Below are 21,861 nucleotides of genomic sequence, written 5' to 3'. Positions count from 1 at the left end.
CAGGGAGGTGTCATACAACCCAACTATACCGGGGAGGCCTGGACCTCTCCAAGACACCAGCTGATCTGGAGAACAAGCTCACAACGGCCACAAAAAGCGACTGACAAACACTAGCACAAACCTACGGAGGCATCTCCAAAACACAACCCAGCTGCTGGGAAACTTCGCGCTGCCTCGGCCTCTCCTTTCACACAGTTACAAAATGGCAACAGCAAAACAAAGTCACAAAGGCCACGCAAAGACCAAGGCATTTGGGTAAAAATATATTTCCTCTCCCCACTTCAAGTGTTGGCACTATTTGCGTATATAACCTAAAGCATATACAAGAAACGACTGAGTTTAGCTACAAGGTTATTATTCAATTTGTAGTTCAAAAACTGAAATATTTTAACATCAAATAAAGTGACAATATCTAACAGATGCATACATATAATTTGCATTAACACTGTATGTAGGTTAAACAATTATTTAGTTACAAACACAGGTTATTTTCAAATAGCAAGGTAATAAAGTTCTACATCTATAGTTTAAGGCAATCGGGATATTAAAAATGTATACAAATACAATATTTCTACCGCTGTTCACAGCTTTATTTTCTGTTAATTAAAAAAACCCCTTCATATTTGTATAGTTCCATGCTGATACAGGCTGATGAGAGCATCATGGATATTATACACTGCAAATGCAACCAGGGTCCTTGGAGAAGAGACAAACACGCGGCTCTTCTAACACCTTAGAAGGGCAAACGGTAACTGGATTCAAATGGACATTATCTGATATGATCACAAACAAAAAGACATTTCCATTTTCACTTGGACGTTTTAGGAGAAGCTGAATGAGAGCTACCTGGAGAAACACTGGTCATGTTAAATAAAGACACGCTGGAAGAGAGACACAGAAATCCAAATCTCCTCGACAGGATGTCAAGCTGTCAAAAGCACGCAGAGGGGGTGACACCAGCTGCAGTTTTCGGGCTGGCGGGGAGCCCAGGGTGGGTGTCCGTCACTGTTCCCCCCCTCCCTGGCAGCACCACACGCTGCAGGAGATGCAAGGTGATGGTGCATGGAACGCCTGTGAGCTCAAAGGGCACCCTTCCTACTTACTGCCCTCCTGGACAGGAACAGTGCAACCCCAGTGAGGTTTTAGGGGAGCAAACCCTTGTTCACCTCTGCCTTTTTGGCCGACTGCCAGACACACGCGTGCCCACCTCTACAGAGCTATCGCGGCCCCTCTCAGCGACCTGGATTTTGCATGTTTTCCCATTCTGAGGGTTCACTCCATGCCCTGGGAACACCATCATCCCAGAAACACACATTTTAGTGTGCTTTCCTGGTCCTTTTTATTATCCTAAGGTTTGAAATCCACCTTGTCAGGAACATTCGGCATTATCAGCTAGTTACCATCACTGCCTAATGCACATTAAAGGCTGCAGTGCCTCTCAAGCCAGGCTCCTGCCCATGCAACTGCCTCCCACAGTTCCACCAGCTGGCCTGGTAGCTTCAAGCACGCAGAGAAGCTGCGCAGCGTTGCTTTAGGCATCCAACAGAAGCTGGAAGGCATGTTCCCTACGGCTTCTTTCCAACATCTTGGCAAAAGCAGATTATTGCAGAAAGTTTTAAAGTAGTTTTAACCATGCCACTTGTAAGGAAGCGGACTTAAAGACACACCCCCCAGAAAAAACACACCTGGTTTCATATCAGTAGTGAAGCAGAAAGGGTGAGTCTTTTACTCCTGTACTTACATGCAAAGGTAAAAGCACATCCAACTAGATGTGAGTGTATGATTTGCTCCATGCAGAATCAGGTGCTACTGTGAAAAAAGGCATAAGTAAAGAAAGAAGTGCAGCAGTAACAAGCTAAACATGGCCTGGGAGTTTAAGGGAAAAAAAAAAAAAAAAAAAGTCATTAACATCTCCTTGGCAAAAAACCCAAACCAGTACCTTTAACTTCTGCAAGTTCACAGTTTATTCCCAGTTTCTCCAAAACAGCTTACTTTTGGCTGGAGAAAGAAACTCAACCAAAAATACATTAACACACTTGGCCACAGCTTTCTGTTAAAAAAATAATAATAAAAAATATGTATAGCTAGACATAGCTGATTTCCCCTGCCAAACATCCCTTGAAGGGCTGTTAAATGAAGCAGGACAAATAAACGTTAAAATTAGTTTTCTACTTGGCACAAAATGTCGGTAATTAAAAAGAGGACATGCACAGAGACAGCTGAAGCACAGCATACCAACACAAGTATTCAGTGATGTGCATATGATGCCACTGTAAAAAAACCTGACAAAATCCAAACTTATTCCTTGATAACTCAAGATTTTAAAGCTTGATTTGCCAGAAGACACAGAACCATAGTTTCATTTTTCCAAACAACTCCCTAGCAAACCTATTGAACTTGACAAAAAATGCATCATGATTAATAAGACCAGGTAAAAAAAACACACCCCAAAACCACACCCAAAAAACAAACACATGGAAAAAAAAAAAAAACCAGAAGAGAAAAAGGAAAAGTCTCAACTGTTTCATTTCCAGCTTATTCATCTTCAATCAATTTTTGCTGTCTGTCTAAGACACTGTATTTAGATGTCCTCTTCCCAAAGCCATGTTTAAGCAGTGAAGGTTAAAAAGCAAAACAACACAAAGGCCAACCTCCAAACACATTTCACAGTCCAGCACTCCAAAAAAGGTGGTAATTCTGCCTTTTTTTTTTTTCCCCTCCCAGAGAGGCAAGAAACTCCATCCCAGAAACAAGCAAAGAACTGCAGTGTGCAAGACTTAAGTGGAAAGAGTTATTTAAGAGTGCTTTAAGGAAAGAAACAGGAGACTACCTAGCTAGGAGCAGTGGAAATGCTGGCTGTACATCAGCAGAAGAGAAAGAAATCCAGAAGTCATAGAGTAAGCATGGCTCGCCACTTCTTGGGAAGGAAGGGAAAGAGCCTGTCCGAAAAGCAATAGCATAGAAAATACACATTAAACAGACCAATATTCACCCGTGCTGGCCACGCAGCGAGGCCTAGCTGATGGTAAGTCCCCTTTGCACATTCAAGGGACATCTGAATGGGACGTTGTCCCTGGCGCAGGAGGGCTGGTGGGGAGCGTAGGGAATGTACGTCTAGGCACCTTCTCTCCCGTGACATGAAATTCTGGATCCCACAGCTTTGCAAGTCTGTATTTAAGTGCATGCAGGAATCCTTCTAGAATCATAGAATCATTTAGGTTGGAAAAGACCTTTAAGATCACCAAGTCCAACCGTTAACCCAGCACTGCCATCACTAAACCGTGTCCCTCCTGAAGGCTCTAAGAGGATGCTGAAGGCTATGCCTTCCCCCTTACCCAGGCATTTGATTCCACAAGGACTGCTAAGTCTTCCTAAGATCACACGCATTGGAAACCAGGTACTATTTGAAGTGAGGTTTCAAAGGTTACGGTCAGGCAAGTAACCCATGGAAAGCAGTAATAAGGTACGGTCCTCCCAGGCACCTGCAGCGCCGCTCGGTTCCCACCGCAGCATTCAGCAGGTAGCTACTACACTGAACTGGAAGGGTGGCTGTGAAAATATGCCAGCACATGACAATAAATCCAAGCCAACTACTATGATCAAGTCAGACAACAAAAACAGGAACTAATAAAAAAAAATCATGCAAATGTAATGGCATGCAAGGTCAGTTAAACTTTGGTTATCTACACACACATACCCCCCCCTCCCTCTCCCCCAACAGCGGGACTCGTAATTGCTGTGACACATTAGCTATTGAAGGAATAGGGTCGGACTAAACTTCAGGGTTTAGCCACACCAGGGACAGGGCTATGAGCCAGTAATTCCCTGCGGCTGGTTTCTGCAGAGCCAGGGACCCCCTTCAGCCCAGGGCTGCTGCAGCCAGCCCTCCAAGAGCCGGGTATGCCAGCAACACTGAGGACCTGACCCAGTCAGTGATGATCACCTGAGCTGCTGATGTCCAGCCCTGACTCTCAGTTCCAATTTGGGGCCAAGAATGATTTGCTGCTGCTGGTTTTGACAAGAAGAATATATGGTATCGTTACTTTGCCCCTCCACCCACACCTGAACATCCAGTTGCATACAGTCCTGTACCCAATCCTTCTTCCTTCTTGTTCCCACTATGTTATTAGATGAGTTAATAGTTATTCATGTTAAAAAATGAAGAAAAAAAAAAAGAAAAAAGATAAAAGAAAGAAAACAGATGGCAGAGACACATTACTGCAAAAGCAGGTGAATGCAGGAACATCCTTGGCTTGACAGGCTTTATGTGAAGCTTGCACTGCAAGTTAAAAAAAAGAACAAAAAAACAAAAAAGTTAGCAATAATTGAACTCAAAATGGAAAAAAAAAAATCAAAATCAAAGAAAGCCGGGAGAGCCAACACCAGCAACCCGCTCTAGTGGATGGGCATGCAGATGGATTATGGAACTATAAAGAAATTAAACCCTGAGGCTGGGCTCTACTCCAGCCTATGACAAGCAAAAGCAAAAAGAAAAACCAAGGGGCAGGACTACCTGAACCACCAAACACATCAGGTAGTCAAGGTTACAGGCGGTAACCACACAGCGGCTGGTGTCTTTAAGCTTCATTTTTTCAGAACGTGCATGGCCGGGGCGTACAGTTGCAGGTGTCCTGTTTGGGTCACGTTACGGGGTGCTCTCACGGAAGGCTCTGTGTGTAGCCTCACCCAAACGCAGGTGTCTCAGGACTGGGCACCATGATGTCTCCCAGCACTTTGGCACATCAGCATTCGGACACCAAGTCAGGTCCTTCAGACACCAACAAACCCCTCTTTTTACAGGGCGTTGGGCCAGGCCCTGACACGTGTCGTAGCTCAGGTTATAGCTGAGTGTCACATCTTGGGGACTGCTTTGGGGCTAAGCATGACTCGTTGATGGCCAGACCAGTCACATCGGGCTGGAAATTATTGTGTAGAAAGGAAACTGGAAAAAAGTTTTTAATCTAATTTTCAGAAGTAGCTTGAAATAAACAGAAACAGAGCCCAAACAGATGGTCCCAGCTCCTGGGGGGGTTGAGGATGAGCACGTAACACAACAGCACATGTTGAGGCATGCATGTGGCCATCTACCAAACAACAGGCAAGCACCAGAAGGCTATTTGCTGCTCCTATTTGGTTTTGCCAAGTCCATTGCCAGGAACCATCTCCAGATTGTTCAGGTTTAAAGCACAGTCTCATCCCAAAATTTCAGCAGGGCCTTGGTAAGTACGCCCAGTCCCATGTTCGGGGAAGCACTTCAGTACGTGTCTATTCTACAGTCACACAACTGCCTGAGGTACATCGATGTGCTCTCCTGCAAACAGCACACTTCTGTCATCAGGCCTGAGCTGCAACAACTTTACCTCAGCTACAGGAATCTGAGAAATGGATTACTAATTTTTTAAAAAGGTATTAAACCCCCAAGCTGTTCCTACAGGAATAGTCTGGAAATCAAGCAGGCCACACTCTCCCTCATGGAGTTAGGCCAGCAGCAGATTTCACCCTGAACCTTCCCTCTGGCTTGTACAGCACAGGGGAAAGTCTGCTGTCCAAGCTGGAGAACTCTAATCCCACCTCGAGAAAAAAAGCATTCCCGTGAATGACTTTCTGGGGAGGCTACAACGATCGTGCATGGCAAGGATTTCCTCTGGCAACTGCACAAGAACCACCACAGTCCATGTCAGCACAAAGAAAGGTGGAAAGCCTTACCTATACAAACTGCAGCTGTTCAGTAGAGTGCAAGGAGAAACTTAAAGCCTTTAGAAAAAACAAGGTATGCTACAAGGCAGAAGCATCAGCATTTCCCTTTAAAGCCTCTGTTAGTAATTCAGACACTAAAGAACAATCAAAGGAGTTACGGCACCTGGTGTGGAACGACACTGAAAGGACACACTAAAACACGTGCATGTTCCTCATGACTGGATTTCTGTGAATGCATCAGCAAAGCAGAAACTGTGTTTGTCACAGTGGCTAGAAACATCCATGGATCACACCCACAACACTGTGCATGTGCCAGCCAACTTCACAGAAGCAAATAGTAGCTAACACTGATGACCAGAAGTTACAAAACGTCCCGGACTATTGCATACTGCACTGGTCTCGTATCGAAGAGGTGAAAAAACTGACTGCAGAGTTCTTACAAATATTAATATACTGCACTGGTCTCGTATCGAAGAGGTGAAAAAACTGACTGCAGAGTTCTTACAAATATTAAGCTACCAACTCTGTTTAAGAAATAAGATAAAGAGTCCTCAAAATTTTCCATTCTTTTTAGGAAATAGGTCACCACATCTGCACTCTCACATGAGAGAACACCAGTGTTTCAGCCTATCCTGTTTACAGGCGTCGTTGCAGAACGGTATTTCAGCATGCTTGGACGTTAGCTGCCAACACGCTGTTTCTAAGTTCAGCATGACACTGATCCGCCTGTAATGATTTTCTACCCACGCAGAGCATGCAGCACGCAAGCACTCGATGTATTTCAGCGGGTGCCGAAGGCCAGGTTCTCAGCACAAAGCAGCAAGGCTCCATAGGAGCTACATCAATTGACATCAGCTGAGGAAGTAGCCCTAGGCCCTCCCCACCTTCCCCAGGGAAGCCAGGGGCAGAAGCAACAAACGACAGGCACCAAACCAGCAGTAGGGACAGGGGACATGCAGCGAGTGTCAGCCTAATTTCCCAAAGTATAAAAATATACTAGTATATATGCAATACAACAGAATCTCGTGGGCTCACGCTGCAAGACAGCTAAGACCTGACTTCAGTTCACAGGTTAGCAAGGGAGAGAAAGTGTCTATACCACATTCCTACTGGCATTTTGGTTCTTTCAACAGTGACAGCTTAGTGTTAATCGAGTAGGTTACTCTGCCAGGGTCTGCCAAGGAATGCACCCCTTCACTACCAGCTATTAAGAGAAGTGTGGAACCGTCATTTTTGTGTGGGGGTTAAAGAAGCATTTTCCAGTGAGATCTGCTGCATCACCATCTATACAGCTTTCCTGATTGCAGTTATCAACTAGTGCCATTATCACAGGTGACCCAGAAGGGACTCGCACAAGTATCCCCTTGCTAGGTACGGAAAAACCAGAATTAGGACAGGAGGCCTCAGAGCAGCCTGTGTTACAGTAACCTGACTTGCTGCACTATCCAAACAAGCCAGGCACAGTCTGCTTCACCTCTGCAAGGTCTAGCTGGCTTCACTGTATATATCCCATCTACGTGGACCGCGTGTTCTGGTTTTTCAAGCCCAGTGAAGTAGCCAGTATCATGTCATATACAGGGGTCTCTTGCACTAACAGCAAGCTAAACCCAGCCATCTCTGAGCACAGGCTGCCAGAAGGAGATTATGTCAATTTGGATCAATTTAGAGCTCAAGGTTTTCAGCGGAGCTCTGCAGTGACCTAACTGAGCCCAAGTCAATGGCAACGTTCCTCCAGTTTCAATGGAAGCAGAGTTAGGTCCAAACTGAGCACATCGGAAAACCTCACCTCCAAATATCAACTGTGGGACAGGCTCTGCCCACAGATAGGCTTGGTGCCCACTAAGTTGCTCAGAGTACTGGAGGGTATAGGATTACACTCCTACCATACAAATATAAAATCGTAGAAAACAGTGCCATTATCTTCACTAAAAGGTATGGGTTTCTTAGCTTATTAAGTCAAGTCGATACAACCACAAAAGCCATTGACCTGCAATTACGGTACCATAGTAGTTTGTTATTTAAAAAAACAAAACCAAACCTTCATGTCTTCAAAGCAAGCTTCCAAGTATTCACTTTTGGCACTAGCATTTCCCATGTAAAAATAACATGGTGGGTTTGGTTTCTAATCTATGTCTACTTACAACTATAGCCTTAAGGAATGGGAACTGGAGACTACTGTTGCATGAAAGAAAGGACGGGTAGAGACCCCCTTAACAAATTTGGCTCAGACAGATAAACCTGACTCCAGAACATCTCAGAGCTGTTCCAGATGCTGCTGGACAGATCACAGGCCAAACCTCCACCATCCGATTGCTCTCCCATACCAGTCAGACTTCGACATAAAACTTGAAGGTACTCTTCTAGAGAAAAATTAAGATCATGTCCCTGGCCCACCCTTTAGAAAAACATATTTTATTTGATCAGGCTGATAAAAGCCCAGTTTCCAGTCTGGTAATGGGAAAAAGCAAATACAGACATGCAGCGAGAAAGAAAAAACAACCTCCCAAACTGTAACAAACCCTACAAAGGATGTGGGTGACATCCGCTTACTTTTTCTTGTCCTTGTCTTTCTTGGTTTGTTGAGAACCCGCCTGCTGGGCCTGTGACTGTAATAGCTGAGCTGCTGCCTTCTTCTTTTGAAAGCTGTTCAGCTCTTCCTCAAGTTCCTTCTTTTTGTCTTCCACTTTTTTCTTCTCTTCTTGGTGAGTCCTCTTTAGATGGTCAAACTTTTCATGAAGCTGCCAGGACAGAGACAACGAGAATTGGATGGGAAGAGAAGAACGTTTCACCCCGATTACTGGTAACGACGCCTGAAGCAGTTCTGCTGGCACCGAGGCCTCACTACATTAACAACAAGTCATTGGCCTGTCCCAAGCACGTCTGACTTCATGAGAAAAGCCCTGCAATTAATACACACTTGCACACAGATGGTGGGAATTTAAGGCGCTGCAGGAATATGCCAAGTCTCTGGACATTTCCAGACCCCCATGTTCCCCATCCCTCATTGCTGTGTACCGAGCAGACTCTCTCGTGCCTGTGCTAAGCCAGACAACGCGGCCATTCAGGGCAATACTCTTCTCTGCACCTCTGCAGAAGTACACGCCCCTCCGTGAGGCCCAAGAAACAGCTCCCTCCCCTAGCAGGACACCTACACCCTCTCTGTCCCACAGGAACCGGTGCTGACCTACACACCCACGGAGCAAATGACAGCAGGGCAGCTCCCAAAGAGCTCTGTCACAGCCATGCCGAGCAGGACCTACTGCTCTCCCAAAAGTCCCTAGTGACTTACTGACAGCCTCCAGAAAGGTGTGCCTGCTCGAGGGCAGCGCTGGCTGCACCACGGCTGAAGATCCACTGCAAATCAACGTTACTCTGAGCAGCAAACATACTCCCTTCTTTGGGTGGGACTAAAAAGGTGAGAGAGCAGAGGACTGCCACAGCACAGCAAGGCTGGCATTTCTGTTAACTGTCACGCTGCGGCACCTCCCACTTCTTCCATATGTCCTCCTTCAGCTGCCCAAATCCGGGGAATACTCCTGCTCCATTTTACAAGCACAGAAAAGTGGCAAAGGACTTGTGTGATGGGGCCACACCACACATCCACAGCAGGACCGGGAACTGAGCTCGTATCTGCTTCTCGAGACTGCTTATGCGCAGCAGGCACCTTTGCAGGCTTGGTGTTGGAGTCTGGATGCTCACCTTCTAAGGGCTCTTTTGGAAAAGCCCCAGCCTAAATCTTTACAGGAAGTCCTCCGTGTTACAATATACTCACATCTTTCTCCGCTTCCTTCAACTCTGCTTCCTTCTCCTTCACTCGCATGACAAACATCTGCCTCATTTCATCCTCCTTCTTCTGGAGCTCACCCAGGAATTCGTTCCTCTTTGCTTCGTAAGTCTCTTGGAGGCTGTTAAAAACAGCAAAAACAGTCAGAGCTGCGTTTCAAGCACAGTCATGAGTTTCCAGCCTTTGGTGATCTTACCGCCTCGTCTCCTCACAAAACTTTGTCAGAGGTCCCCGACTGCAACAAAGGCACGATCACCTCCACCGAACCTAGGTGGCAGCAATGGGAGACCAACTGGCAAGGCACGAGCACACCGCTCAGGATCCTGTAAAACACTTTGCAGGCAGGATGACCGTCCGCGAAAATAAAGAGCCACTACATAAGCAACCCCTTGATGCTCACATGGCTTGTGATCTGTTTGAGTCACACCTCCTCGGTTCTCCCACCTTTTGTCCTGAACCTCTTCATTGCCAAGTGCAAGATTTGTGGAACAGACTCGGGCATATCAGAGTGCAAGATCTAGCTTTAAGTAGTTTGTAAGCATGACACTGACAGAGCAAACCTAATTTGCACTACTCATTGCTAATGGATTCAGATCAGGGGCTTCATTTAGATAAAGCTACCTTGGGAGACATTTCTCTCCTTTAGCTGTCAAGGGAGGCTAAGCCTTTGCAAATGAGCAGCAGCGTTCCTCCTCCAAATAACCACATTACTGGATTCCTTCATTCCTTTATTCCCCCTCTGCTTCTTGTCATTCCTTTATTTCCCCAGCACTGAGATACCACAGCAAAGATTTGGGACACAAAAATACGTTGTCCATGCACCTCTGAGATTTTCAGAGCCTCTTAGGAATTCTGGATGCCAAATTCCTCTTCATTTTATTCCTTAAATGGATCTGGATATTCCAGCCATAATGATAGTGTGGGAATGATAACTATTTCCCCCAAGATGCTTTTCTGAAAATGCATTTTTTTCAACAAAAACTCCACTGATATCATACAGATGTGTTGCATCCATGCACCTAAGGAACACATTAACCACTGGGCTAGTGGAACATCTTAATCCCATTAAAGCCAAGCTTTTGCCTTTCCTGGCACGTGGTGGGGTTTTGGTGGCTTTTTTGTTGCTTGCTTTTGTTGTTTAGGTTGTTGGGTTTTTTGAGGGGCTGTGGGTGTTGAACTGGGAAACAAAACCTGACAGATTCAACCCAACACTTAGGTTTAACACAGCTAATTGCTGGGCACTTCAGCTGCCTCCTAAAATACTCCACAGACAGGATGCCCAGAGCTGCTCTTGCACAGCACTGGCCGCCCTGGAAGAATCACACGATTCCAGCTGACCACACCAGCTTCCCACATACTGAAGCAAAAATGCTGATTCTAAAAAATGACAAAAATCTTTTCATGGGAGAACAGGGCAAGAGGCATTGTTGGATTCTTAACTAAATCAAGAGCCAAACGAGGCACAGCAGATAAGAGATGAGGAGACTCCAATCAAAGCCACCCTAAAACGCAGTCTTGAATTTAATCCTCTGACTTTGGACACTGAAACTTAAATTCATAAACCCTTCTGAAGGGTCTGGCTAGAGCCTAGGAAAACCCTGAAGGCAGATTAGCCTTCACTGCTCAGCGAGCAAAAATTGAATCTGCAATTAGTGACACACTATACTAGGGAGCAGCAGAGCCTTACAGACTGAAATGGAAAACTCTGCATGCTGCTATTCATATCCAGTATTGCAAACAATTAATTGCAAAGCTTGTTTCCAAAAACACAACGCCAGGTGATAGGCTAGCAGAAGAAAGCTGGCAGAAGTGAGGGCAGCAGGGGCTTGCTGTTAAATTCTCCCAGATTCAATGCTAATCCCAGCTTCAAGCTTAAAAAACGTACCACTAACCTAAAGCCAGCCAATTTAATTCTCTACTGAAACGACTCCGACTTCTACAGAAGGAAATTTCTCTGAGAAACTGGCCTGGCAACTCCAGCCTGCATATGAAAAACCCACTTACAGCCCTAAGGAGTAACAGTCCAAACCAGCTGGGATCCCTGCAGCTTCTCACAGACAAAGATGACAAGGGAATTCACCTTTTAAGTATATAAACATATGAACCTAGATTACCAGAGTAACTTGATTCCCCAACACACACCCACACACTGAATGATGCCCTTGCAAATAATATTCTTTTTTCAAAAGTGGTTTCAGAAAATTAACTAGAGCAGCAGAGAAACCAGCCCACAACAGACGCAGGACAGCAGAAGGGTCCCCATTTCACCGAGCAGATGCCTACAGGGGCATGGGTGCTCCCTCCTCACCTCATGCAGCTTGGACAAGCAGCGGGGGTTCTGCCAGCACGATGGGGCTCATGAACACCACCAGCCTCCCTTTTTCACATTCCCACAAGCGCCTACACAGCACCAACGGTTTGCTGGGGTCTTCTGCCCTGTTGACCCCAAGGGTTACAAAAGGCTCCCTGCTCCTGGCTGATGTAAACTGGCTGAAGTGTCGGTCCCTGCAGCTCCCAGGGCCCAGACCCGGGGGAAAGGCATGCTTTTGATGCCTGGTCTCAGAAGGAAGAACCTGCTGTTTTCCTCATTTCAGATATATATCAGCCTTGGCTAAACAGCTCGGGATCATGGGGTTTTTTTGTTTATCAGAGGGAGGAGGCACCCAGAGCGAACTGTTCTGAACTAGCATGTAACCGATGGAGAAATTCTGTACATTTTCATTTCCTTTCTTCTTATAGCTTGGTCAAAAGAGGCCTCATATACAGGAAGCAATGGAAATTCCTCAGATTCCTCAAAAGGAAGGGCTGAGCCCATCTTAAACCATTGCTCTCCAGATAGGAAATCCAACAAAGCTTCACGCTTGGGCTTAGTAACAGAACTGGGTTTGACTGATTCCAGCAGAGTTTCTGCGCTGCAGAAGAGATGCAGCTGCATAAGCTCAGCGAGTCACAAATCAAACCCTGAACTGATGCAAACTCCATGTTGTAGCACAGACCTTGCTCAGCTTACCACCGAGCGCTGTTTTCTAGAAACATGAACACAGGGCTCCCAACTCTGCATTCTGCTCTGGACCACGCCTGGCTTTCCCCTGTTGAGGAGCTGGGATGAACCATGTCCATGGTTATCCATGCAAGCCAGCTGCAGGGCTGCCCTCTCAGGGACTGGTATGCCAATTCCCAATGTGCACATATGTTATGGGGGTAAACCCACATCGATGCACGTTTACTTCTGACTGCCTTCGCCTGGGGCACAGAGGAGCGTGGGACGCTGCTAAGGCAGTGGGTGCAATTATTGGGGAAAAGTTGGGGAGGAATGGGAAACAGGAAATGCAAGGAGAAAACAAACACTCCCTCCCAAATTCCCACACAGCTGTTGTCCCTGGCTAATGACTTGGGCTTCAGACCAATAAAGCTGTCTGACAGCATAAACTGTGCATTTAGGAATAAACCAAACCTCAAGCATTAGCCCTTGGCAACTCTTCATAGTGCACCTTGGACCAGCTGTGACAAACCCTAGGAGGGTCAACAAGAACATTTATCCCAGGAATTCCCCTTTGGTAACCAGTTATACCTCAACACATGATTCACCTTTGTCTCAGCACTGTCACAGCTGCACTTTTCAAGCACAGCAATTGCCTGCAGTCCTGACCTGCAGCAGAGCAAGCTGCCTGCAAAACACAGTTGCGTCGGCAGTGGAGGAAAGAGGGCACTAATCTATCATCTGAACATTTCAAAACCTGCCCTCCTCCAAGGGCAAAAAGTGTCAGGAGGAGTTTCTGAAGTGATTAACAAACTCACTATCCAAAAGATTCACTCAAGACTCATGGTATTGCCAGTAGGAAGATGAGCACAAGCTTCACGTAAGACTGGACAGTTCATAGGTTTTAGGAAAGCAAGAGCAAGGGTGGAAGGGGTAAAATAATTTTGAAAAAAACCAACCACCAACAGCTTCCAAACTCCAAAATGAGATTGTCCCAGCCTGAAAAAATGACAAGCCTACAATACAAAGTTAACTGCTGTTAACTGTTCCCAGGCAGACATGCCTACAAGCCCTGACTGCATACTACCACCAACACTCTCACCACACCTTACAAAGGCATGCCCCCTTCCATGGTGCTGAGAACACGAAGATACCAGGAGACAGTAGTGATCCTCACTGCAGGCTCTGCATTACAGCAGCCTCTCAGCCACGCAGAGCAACGGGCAGTTTCAAATGTGGACAGCTAAATCACTTTGAAGAGTCCAGTGGAGAACTGCTCTCCGCACTGTGACAGGAAGAGCATTTCGAAAACAATTCTTTCAACGCTTTTTAGTACTGGCTGGCAAGTGACAGGTAGGAGACAGACTGAAAGGCACACACTTGTGGGTGATACGAGCCAGCAGCTTATATCTGACACGGCAGAGCAAGGGGTGCTTAGAGAAGGGCACGAAGAATACAGACAGAACTTCAGAAACAGGGTGCAGAGAGATCCACGGACATGCGCCTCTTCCTCCTAATCCTTCCAGGTTGATCTGAAATGGGTCATGTTCAGCCCTCAAAACACATCACCTTCAAGCACCCTGGTGACATTTACAGGCTCTAGAAAGCCTGCAGGGCCCTGCTGCAGGGTTGCAGACATTTTCAAAATGTTAAGGCAAGAATTGGCTTTCTCAGCCACCCAGGCTCTTCCTGTGCTTCTCCTGCACACATCCCATGCCCTGAGGGCAAGGCTGCACTGCAAAGGTTTTCCTCCTCAGCCACACTTTAGCCCTCAGCTGCTCTAAGTGACCACAGCTACTCCCTCCCTGGTTTCTGCAAACATCAGCAGCCCCCAAACCTCCAACCTCTGTTTGTACAAGGCCCAAGTTACGCTGTCCTACCTGAAAGGCTTGCTGTCTGGATCTGTGTCCTTGAATCCCATCTCTTCCAGTTTGCAGCGCCGATACAGCTCGTAGTGTCGGGTGTGCGTCTGCTCTCTCAAGTCCTCCATGTTCACTCGGATCAGCATCTCACGCAGCTTCACAAAGTCACAATGATTTTCATTTTCAACTGCAACAAAGACAGACCATCCACCGGGAGAATGTTAAACCCAGGCACCAGGTCCCCTCTTTCCCCAGACCTGGGCCGTGGTCTAGCAAGCCCAAGAGTTCTTCAGGCACACGAGCAGAACGCCACGTCAGCCTGCACCAAAACACCTTGCTGAACTGGGGGTGAAACCATCCCACACCAACACACAGGCACCAGTTCAAGGCCTTTCACTGGATTTGCAAGACCTCTGTGCTGCCCTGCTGTCACATACCTCCCGCCTCTCCATGCATTTCTGCACCAGCAAGGTGACGATCCATTTGCTCGCAGGATTTCACTTATCACTTTAAATCCAAGTCACCCACAGGAGCCCAGGTAGGCAACAAAGTCTCAGTTTGCAGCAGTGGTGAAAGGAAAGGTTATGAGAAGACCCCACCAGAGACGCTGCACCCTTCCCATGCCAGCTACCCTTACGACAGAGCCCTAAACACCCTGCTCCTGCCACTGAAGGGAGGCAGCACACACAGTATAACGTGCCTTCCCACAGCAACTTCTATTCCGAGCGGGGTCTGGTGTGGCACCGTCAGCCTCTGGGCGAGCAAGCTGTTCAGCCGGCGAAGGGCCCATGGCCAGAGGGCTGCACGCTTCCGCGCGGGCAAACACTTTGGCTGTGCTTAAAGACAACGGGTAGAAGTTCTCTCTTTAGGATGCAACAGCAAGCAGCAGGCACCTGTGCTGTTAACAGACAACTCTCCCTGCAGCGTGCCTCCAGGGACCCACATCCTTCAGAGCAGAGCAGCTGTCTCTGGAAAGGGGCAGTTCAGAGCCGGATTTTCAAAGTCTCTCTGGTATCCAACTAAATCTCCTTGACTAGCTGCTCATAGTTTCCTGGGAACAGCAAGAACCCAGCAGGATACGTGTCAAGTCCAAGACTTCCCAAACATACAAACTCCTTTCCCAATTGTGAGTTATTCCCAGCATTATCCTGCGGTATACACAGCTGAGGACAGTAATCTGAAGCTGCTTCAAGGGTCAGATGGTATTATTGAGAAAAACTTGTGAGTTTCTTAAAATTGTCCTGTGAATGTTCCCCTGCAGCTTGCTGGACCATTCTCCAACTGGATACACAGCTGAAGCCACAAGCAGACCACCACCATCTCAACTCTGTACTTCTCAGCGCTGGTTGGGAAAGCAAGTACCAGCCCTGCCTTTGGCAGCTTCAGTACAGCCTGGGCTGCAAGCACAGCCCTAGCCAGACTCCGCTCTGCAACAGAAAGGAGCTTCTCTCGTTGACTTTATGGGGGACTGCACACTTAAGCTGCATGTCCACTGTTTAGGATACCAGGACAAGAAGTACCAAGCAGTCAGTGCTGAATTAGTTCTGCTCCCACTTCAAGCTGAGAGGCCAGAGCACCTGCTGACCTCCCTGGATAATCCCCCAGCTACACATTTGCATTCAGGCTTGCATGCAAGGTCCAAATTGAACCACTCAGCTGCCTAAGCCTTCCCCATTGCTCATGCTTTTTTGCTGGCAGAAAAGCATTAAGGAACAGAAAACGGCAGGTTTTCATTTCTCAAGCTAGTTATTTAGCATCCCCTAGTAATGCTACCCTGCTCTCTCAAAAGCCAGCAGTCGTCACCCCACTGGCAAATCCCCTCCATGGATCTAGGCTGCAAAGCCCTGATTTTAAGGAGAAATCTTAAGAGCTGTGATCTTGCTTTTTCGAGACAGATTTTAATAAGGACGATCCAGAGATGAATGCATCTTTCATCAGAACAAGACAGGATGACAAGATCTTCTTTGTGCTTTTGGTAACATACCCTGCACAACACCCCAGGGGTACTGCCTGGCTTTTGCCATCTTATTCCCAATCTTCACTTCTTCAGTGCTGCCAACTACAGCAAAAGGAAGGTGGACCTAGAAAAGGAAAGGGACAATTAGGTTAGGGATTTCCTTTGTTGCCTTGCCAGGGATTGTTTCTGAAGAAAGACATTTACTGTGCCAGCTGTGCTACATTTCAATCGCTTAAATGCCTTTGCAATTCATCTGGTGTTTTAGAAAGAGCAACAGGACAATCTGGATGAGAAACCTGCTCAGACTTAAAGTCCAAAATTCTGAAGTCCTAAAAAGGCAAGAGATGTACATATACATATTTTTCATGTAATTACAAAGCACAACTACCTTAAGCACAGAAGTAGTCTTACAAACTGGAAATGAATTTGAACACTGAGAAAAAAAGAACTGTTAAACAATAAGAAAAGAAAAGAAAAGAAAGTACATCCTCCCAAGGAAGGTAGGCGAAAAATTCAGGGGGTTTCTGCTGCTAGAAATAACCGCTAATGCTTCCTCTTAAAAAGGGCAAAGCTGTGAGCAAGGGGAAGAGCGGAGTTGACCCAGCCCTGGGCTGACACGTCTGAGTCACCAAGCTCTGCTCCGTCCCAGTCTCTCCAAGGGTGTGGTGGCAACAGTCTGGGATCTACTCCCAGAAGTGTGGCTGCTGCTGCCAGAAGTGAACTCGCTGCTGCTGCCAGCTCACCCCCGTGGTGCTATTCCTGCCTTAACGGCACCCAAAAGGACTGGCCACAAGCTCTGGGAGTGGGTGCCATGTTGGCCAAGCTGTGGTCACAGACTGGGTGGGAGAGGAAGAAGCCAGGTGGCAGAGGAGACATGATTAACTGGCAAAGGAGTTTCCCAGCAGCCAGGCTGCACCAGAGGAAGGCAAAACACAAGCCACATCCTTCTCTGTCCCAGCTTATGCCTGCTGAGAACAAAACATAGACAGGGAAAAGAGGCAATACAGATGTTTGGAGAGGGTCTGATATCCAGCTCGATGCGACAATTGCCCATCTACAAGCAGTTGTGCGGGGAATCTCACAAAAGCCTTCAAGTTGCAAGGAAATGGCTTAATCTCAATGCCTCCGTTCCCTGTAAAAACTGGTAACTCAGCCTCGTCCTTGCACTTGCTTTTGAGTACGCTTGCTTTGGGGTTGACACATCCTCTTGGGCGTTATGTGCCCCTGCTAAAGCCACCCAAGGGCTCTGTCGGCACTGCTGTGATGCACCTCACTGAGCATCAGGCTCTTCTCCTTGCACTCCAAGTCAGGCCCATGAGAAACAACTGTTTCCCTCTGTAAACCCCACTAAAAGGTTTGTTCTACCCCAGCCCTGTTTGCACTCAGATCCCACCCCTATCATTAGAGGAAGGGGAAGGAGATGAAAGCCAGAGCCCGGGCCGCTGATGGCCACCGGCCCTGCCGAGAGCTGGAACATCACTGACTGTGCCCCTGCTCTCACCGGAAAGCGAAACAAAGGCAGACGTGAATCACCCCCCACCAAGCACCAAGTGGTGGTTTGGGACAGGAAACCCAAACCCCAGCCCTTTGCCCTGACTGATTCGGGGCCCTGCCTCCCATCCTCTTCCTTTCCTGAGATGGGAATACCGCAATAGGGGAAGGATATGAAAAAAACGCTCAGAGGAGAATCGTTTGTCAGACAATGGAGCATACTGAAGGCCAAGCAGCCCATGTGTGACAGGTACCTCCAGCTCCAAAAGCCTTCTGGCCAGCCTGATATCTGTGCTTAGACTGGAGCTTTAAAGCCAGAAGAAACATGGTACAATAGGCCCTACCATCAAGGATGGGCCCACGCAAACCAAGGCAAGCAAACCCTCCCCCCAAAAAACATACACTCATCGTGGCATTTATCTCAGCCACCGTCTCTTCATCCGTTGGGAACTGGTAGATCTGGACACCGTTGCTGACCAGCTCACTCATGATTTTACTCTTGAACTTGTGCAACTCGTTTTTTGCAATGGTGTCAGCCTTGGCAATGATGGGGATGATGTTCACCTGCAAGACAAAGATAGCACCTCTACGTACAGGACCGCACATGTTGCATCACCAGGAGAGCAGCATGCATCCTGCAGCAATGGCCCTGTAAATGCCACAGGCCACGGCACCCACAGCAGGAGACCTTCCCCGGGGCTGCTCAGATAGCACCACTGCCTTACACAGGATTTTCAGGCAGCAGTGGTGATGGCCTTAAAAAGAAGTCAAATGCAATTTGGCAACATGTTATTTCCTGTCCTGTTGTATTCCTCTCCTCATCCGAATTGGCTGGACAGGAAATGCTGTCACAGATTATTACAAGCTGTTCCAAAAGAAAAAAAAAAAAAGAAAAAAAAAAGGAAATCACCATCTAGACACTTCTACACACTGCAGCAGGCTGGACTCCTACAAGAGAGACACTCAAAACAACAGCCCCTCGTGGGCATTTGCTGCGGTGTTGTTAACTGGGGACACCTGGGTGGGCAGCAGCGCTGCTGTTACCCCACTGGAGGTGGAAGCAGATGGTCCATACCCAGTGACACGACCTGCAGGGTGGGGGCTGGCAGTAACACCGAGGCACGCTTCCTCCACCTGCATGCCCTCACATGCTCCCACACACCGCTGAACTGCAGGACTCTGATTGATTTCTCCCTGCAGAGCTCTACAATCATCATCCTAGAGAACCGCATGATGGGGTTAACACAGAAATGGAAGGTAAGTTACTGACTCTCTTCCCTAGACAGGCTGTTTGCAACACAGGCAGCAGGATGGCAAACAGCAACACCATCAACGAGCCAAGGGGAGACAGCAAAGTCCCTCAGCGTGGCTGAAGGGATCAACACATAGCAAGCACCACACAGGCATCTGCTTTGCTGGGAGAAAGCAAGAATGCATTAGGACAAGGAATCCTGCTTTCTTTCCCTTTCCACTCCCTCCAGATGGGCAACTTCTGCTTTTGATCTTGCAGGATTTGCTTTTCCCTGCATCAGCAGACAGACACCGTAGTGAGGAAGACGTTGATATTGACCTATATGAAGGGATTTTAACTACAGCACTTGAAAATCCTCTTATATTACATCATTTAATTCTGTTCGGAAGATGGCCTGGAGTTATTAAATCCCCCTTTGCCAAAAGATAGAACGTGAATGCCAATTAGCTCACTTTGGGTTAATCTCCATAACCCTATTTTAAGTTGAATAGGGCAGGGACCCTTCTGCATCACTGCATAAAACCCAATCAAGAGGCCACTCTAGGAAATAAAGAATCGTTGCCATCATTTATCTTCTGCAGAATCAGGATTCACTCAGCCAAAGGTGCAAGGTGGACTGACTTAAATTGCTTAATCATGATGTAAAAAAAGCACAGAGAAAGCTCAGTTTAAATACTCAGGTTCTACATTTGTACCTCAGCTAACTTCCCTAGAAGAAAAAAGATTAAATCTTCTTCCAAGTATCTAGTAAAAAACACCATGGTTTAAACCAAGCTTGGTTCTCATTCTTGCTAGTTGTGAGGGTAACTGAAAAAGTATGTGCTGAGTAACATTTATTCAGATTCTTCTTGTTTATCAGATTACAGTTAGAACAACACTACATTTGCCATAGAAGATCAAATCACTGTTTGTATCTAGCTGGATGCAGTCAGAGCACACAGACACAGCATTTTGATTTGTTTACCATTGATTAGGAAGATGACCTAAAGTGTTTTAGATGTACTTCTCATCTCATACACACCAAACCAGGTTTTGTACAAGAGCCTAATTAATTTCTTGGACAAAGTGAAATAGAGATGGCAACTATGTCGCTGAGTACTAGAACAACCAGAGTTCAATTTCAACCTCTTTTTTTAAAAAAAACAACTCATTTAAGGAGGAAAACTCACTGTTCTCTTTCAACAGCCAGCTGATCTTTCAGTTGTGAACAAACCTGTCACTAAACTTGGCTGAATTAACGCAGGAAAGCAAAAAGAACGGCGGCCTCCTAATGCACCCTGATAAATACAGTTTCCTGCCCCCAGATCGCTAACCTTATAGCACAGCTGGGGAGCAAACGGCCAAGTTTCCCACCTCGAGATGGGAGTGGAAGCGGGTTGGAGCCCAAACTCTTAATAAATCCCTGCAACATATGAATCAATGAACAATGACCCACTCTCGCAGCCAGCCCAAGGTAAAGATTTCACACGGCACCTCTGCAACTCCCTGCCGCCAAAACCAGGATTTTTCAGAGCAGGTTTAACTAAGCCTGTGGCAAGATCATAAAAACACTAGTAGGGCCATGCGAGGGTCTCAACACGAGCAGTAAGTACCTTACTGTCGAGCTTCTTCATGGTGACCAAGTCTAGGGACTTCAATGAGTGTCCAGTGGGCGCAATGAAATACAGGCAGGCGTGAATTCTGGTGTCGTGGTAATTGAACAGGGATCGTTTGATCTTCAGCTCTTCTTGCAAGTAAGCTTCAAACTGCGCATCGATATATTCTACGATAGGCTTGTAGCTAGAGAGAGAAAACAGGGCACAGAGAAAACAGCATTCACTGCTGGGACAACACGGGTCACTGATCAACGCTCAGGAAGCTTCACGGGTGCTGTGTACATTACAAGACAAGTGCTGCTGGTAGGACCCTCCCTGCCCAACCTACAGTCCCTCCTCAGCAAGCGTGTGTTTCCACTCGGTGCACAGGGCGAGTACCACGGACACATTAGCAAGACAAAGTAGCAGAGACCCCAGACTTTAGGGGCATGGAAACCACACAAGACTGCTACCCTGAAAATAAAGTATTTTGCAGTCTCTCCAATTAAAGTCTGAGCTGCTGCTCTGCCAGTGTCACCAAGAATCATCCAATACAGGATAATTTAAACATGAAGCTCCCACCTACCCTAGCTTGTCCAAAAGCTTGTTTGTGCTCTTAAACGAGGGAAGGGAGATTCACAAGGGGATAAAAGGAACTTTTCAGGATTGAAGCCTGTGAGCAAAGCTCAAGAGACAACTGCACTGTTTGTGTCCTTTGAGGGGACCATTTTGTTGGAGGAAAAACAAGCTGGTGCAGTGTAATGTGCCCTGATCCGACTAACCAATTGTGCTTCTGGAAAGGAAACTGCTCAGTTTGTTCCCCCCTCCACCAAGGGCAGCCGCAGGACCTGCAGCCCAAGGAAGATTTCGAAGGAGGGCACTGAGAGCAAGGCACCAAGACAACACTGCCTTAACACTGCTATGAATTGAGAGCTCAATACCCTCCCTCAAAAGCCTCTCCAATCTGAGAAATAAACAGACCATCAGGAGTTGTCAGGTCCTCCTGAAACACCCTTCCGACAGGCAGCCAGCAAGGCTCCGGTCTGGCCCCTCTGCTCCCGATGCCAGTGCAGCTCCTTGAGCAGCTGCTCCAAACGCTTGGTGAAGCGGAGCGGACTCCTGCTCAATTTACCCGCTGAGAACTATAGCAAGAGACAGCCAGTGCTGTGTGAGGGCTGCCAGCAGCAGCCACCCAGCAGACAGCACCGGGCGCTCTTTGTTATTTTGCAGGCACAGAGGGTCTCAGGAATCTCACCAAGTGGGT

General features: G+C 47.1%; 1 protein-coding gene across 4 annotated transcripts in view; it reads right to left on the bottom strand.

Moving 5' to 3' along the window:
- Positions 1 to 21,861, bottom strand: part of SEPTIN11 (septin 11) — a 62,988-nt gene that overhangs the window by 3,389 nt on the left and 37,738 nt on the right. For 3 of the 4 annotated variants that reach the window (XM_056355138.1, XM_056355155.1, XM_056355144.1), the window contains exons 4-9: positions 20,616 to 20,802; positions 18,174 to 18,335; positions 16,308 to 16,404; positions 14,342 to 14,510; positions 9,470 to 9,602; positions 8,248 to 8,435 (exon numbers count right to left, since the gene is read on the bottom strand). In XM_056355138.1, the coding sequence (XP_056211113.1) occupies positions 8,248 to 8,435; positions 9,470 to 9,602; positions 14,342 to 14,510; positions 16,308 to 16,404; positions 18,174 to 18,335; positions 20,616 to 20,802 (936 nt within the window). Of the gene's footprint in view, positions 1 to 248; positions 4,280 to 8,247; positions 8,436 to 9,469; positions 9,603 to 14,341; positions 14,511 to 16,307; positions 16,405 to 18,173; positions 18,336 to 20,615; positions 20,803 to 21,861 lie in introns of those variants that run through there. The other variant, XM_056355151.1, reaches the window with a different exon arrangement.

The sequence above is a fragment of the Falco biarmicus genome, chromosome 1, assembly GCF_023638135.1.
Source record: "Falco biarmicus isolate bFalBia1 chromosome 1, bFalBia1.pri, whole genome shotgun sequence".
Classification (NCBI taxonomy): Eukaryota; Metazoa; Chordata; class Aves; order Falconiformes; family Falconidae; genus Falco; species Falco biarmicus.
Note: the sequence above shows the minus strand (reverse complement) of the source record. Positions and strands in the feature narration are given on the sequence as shown.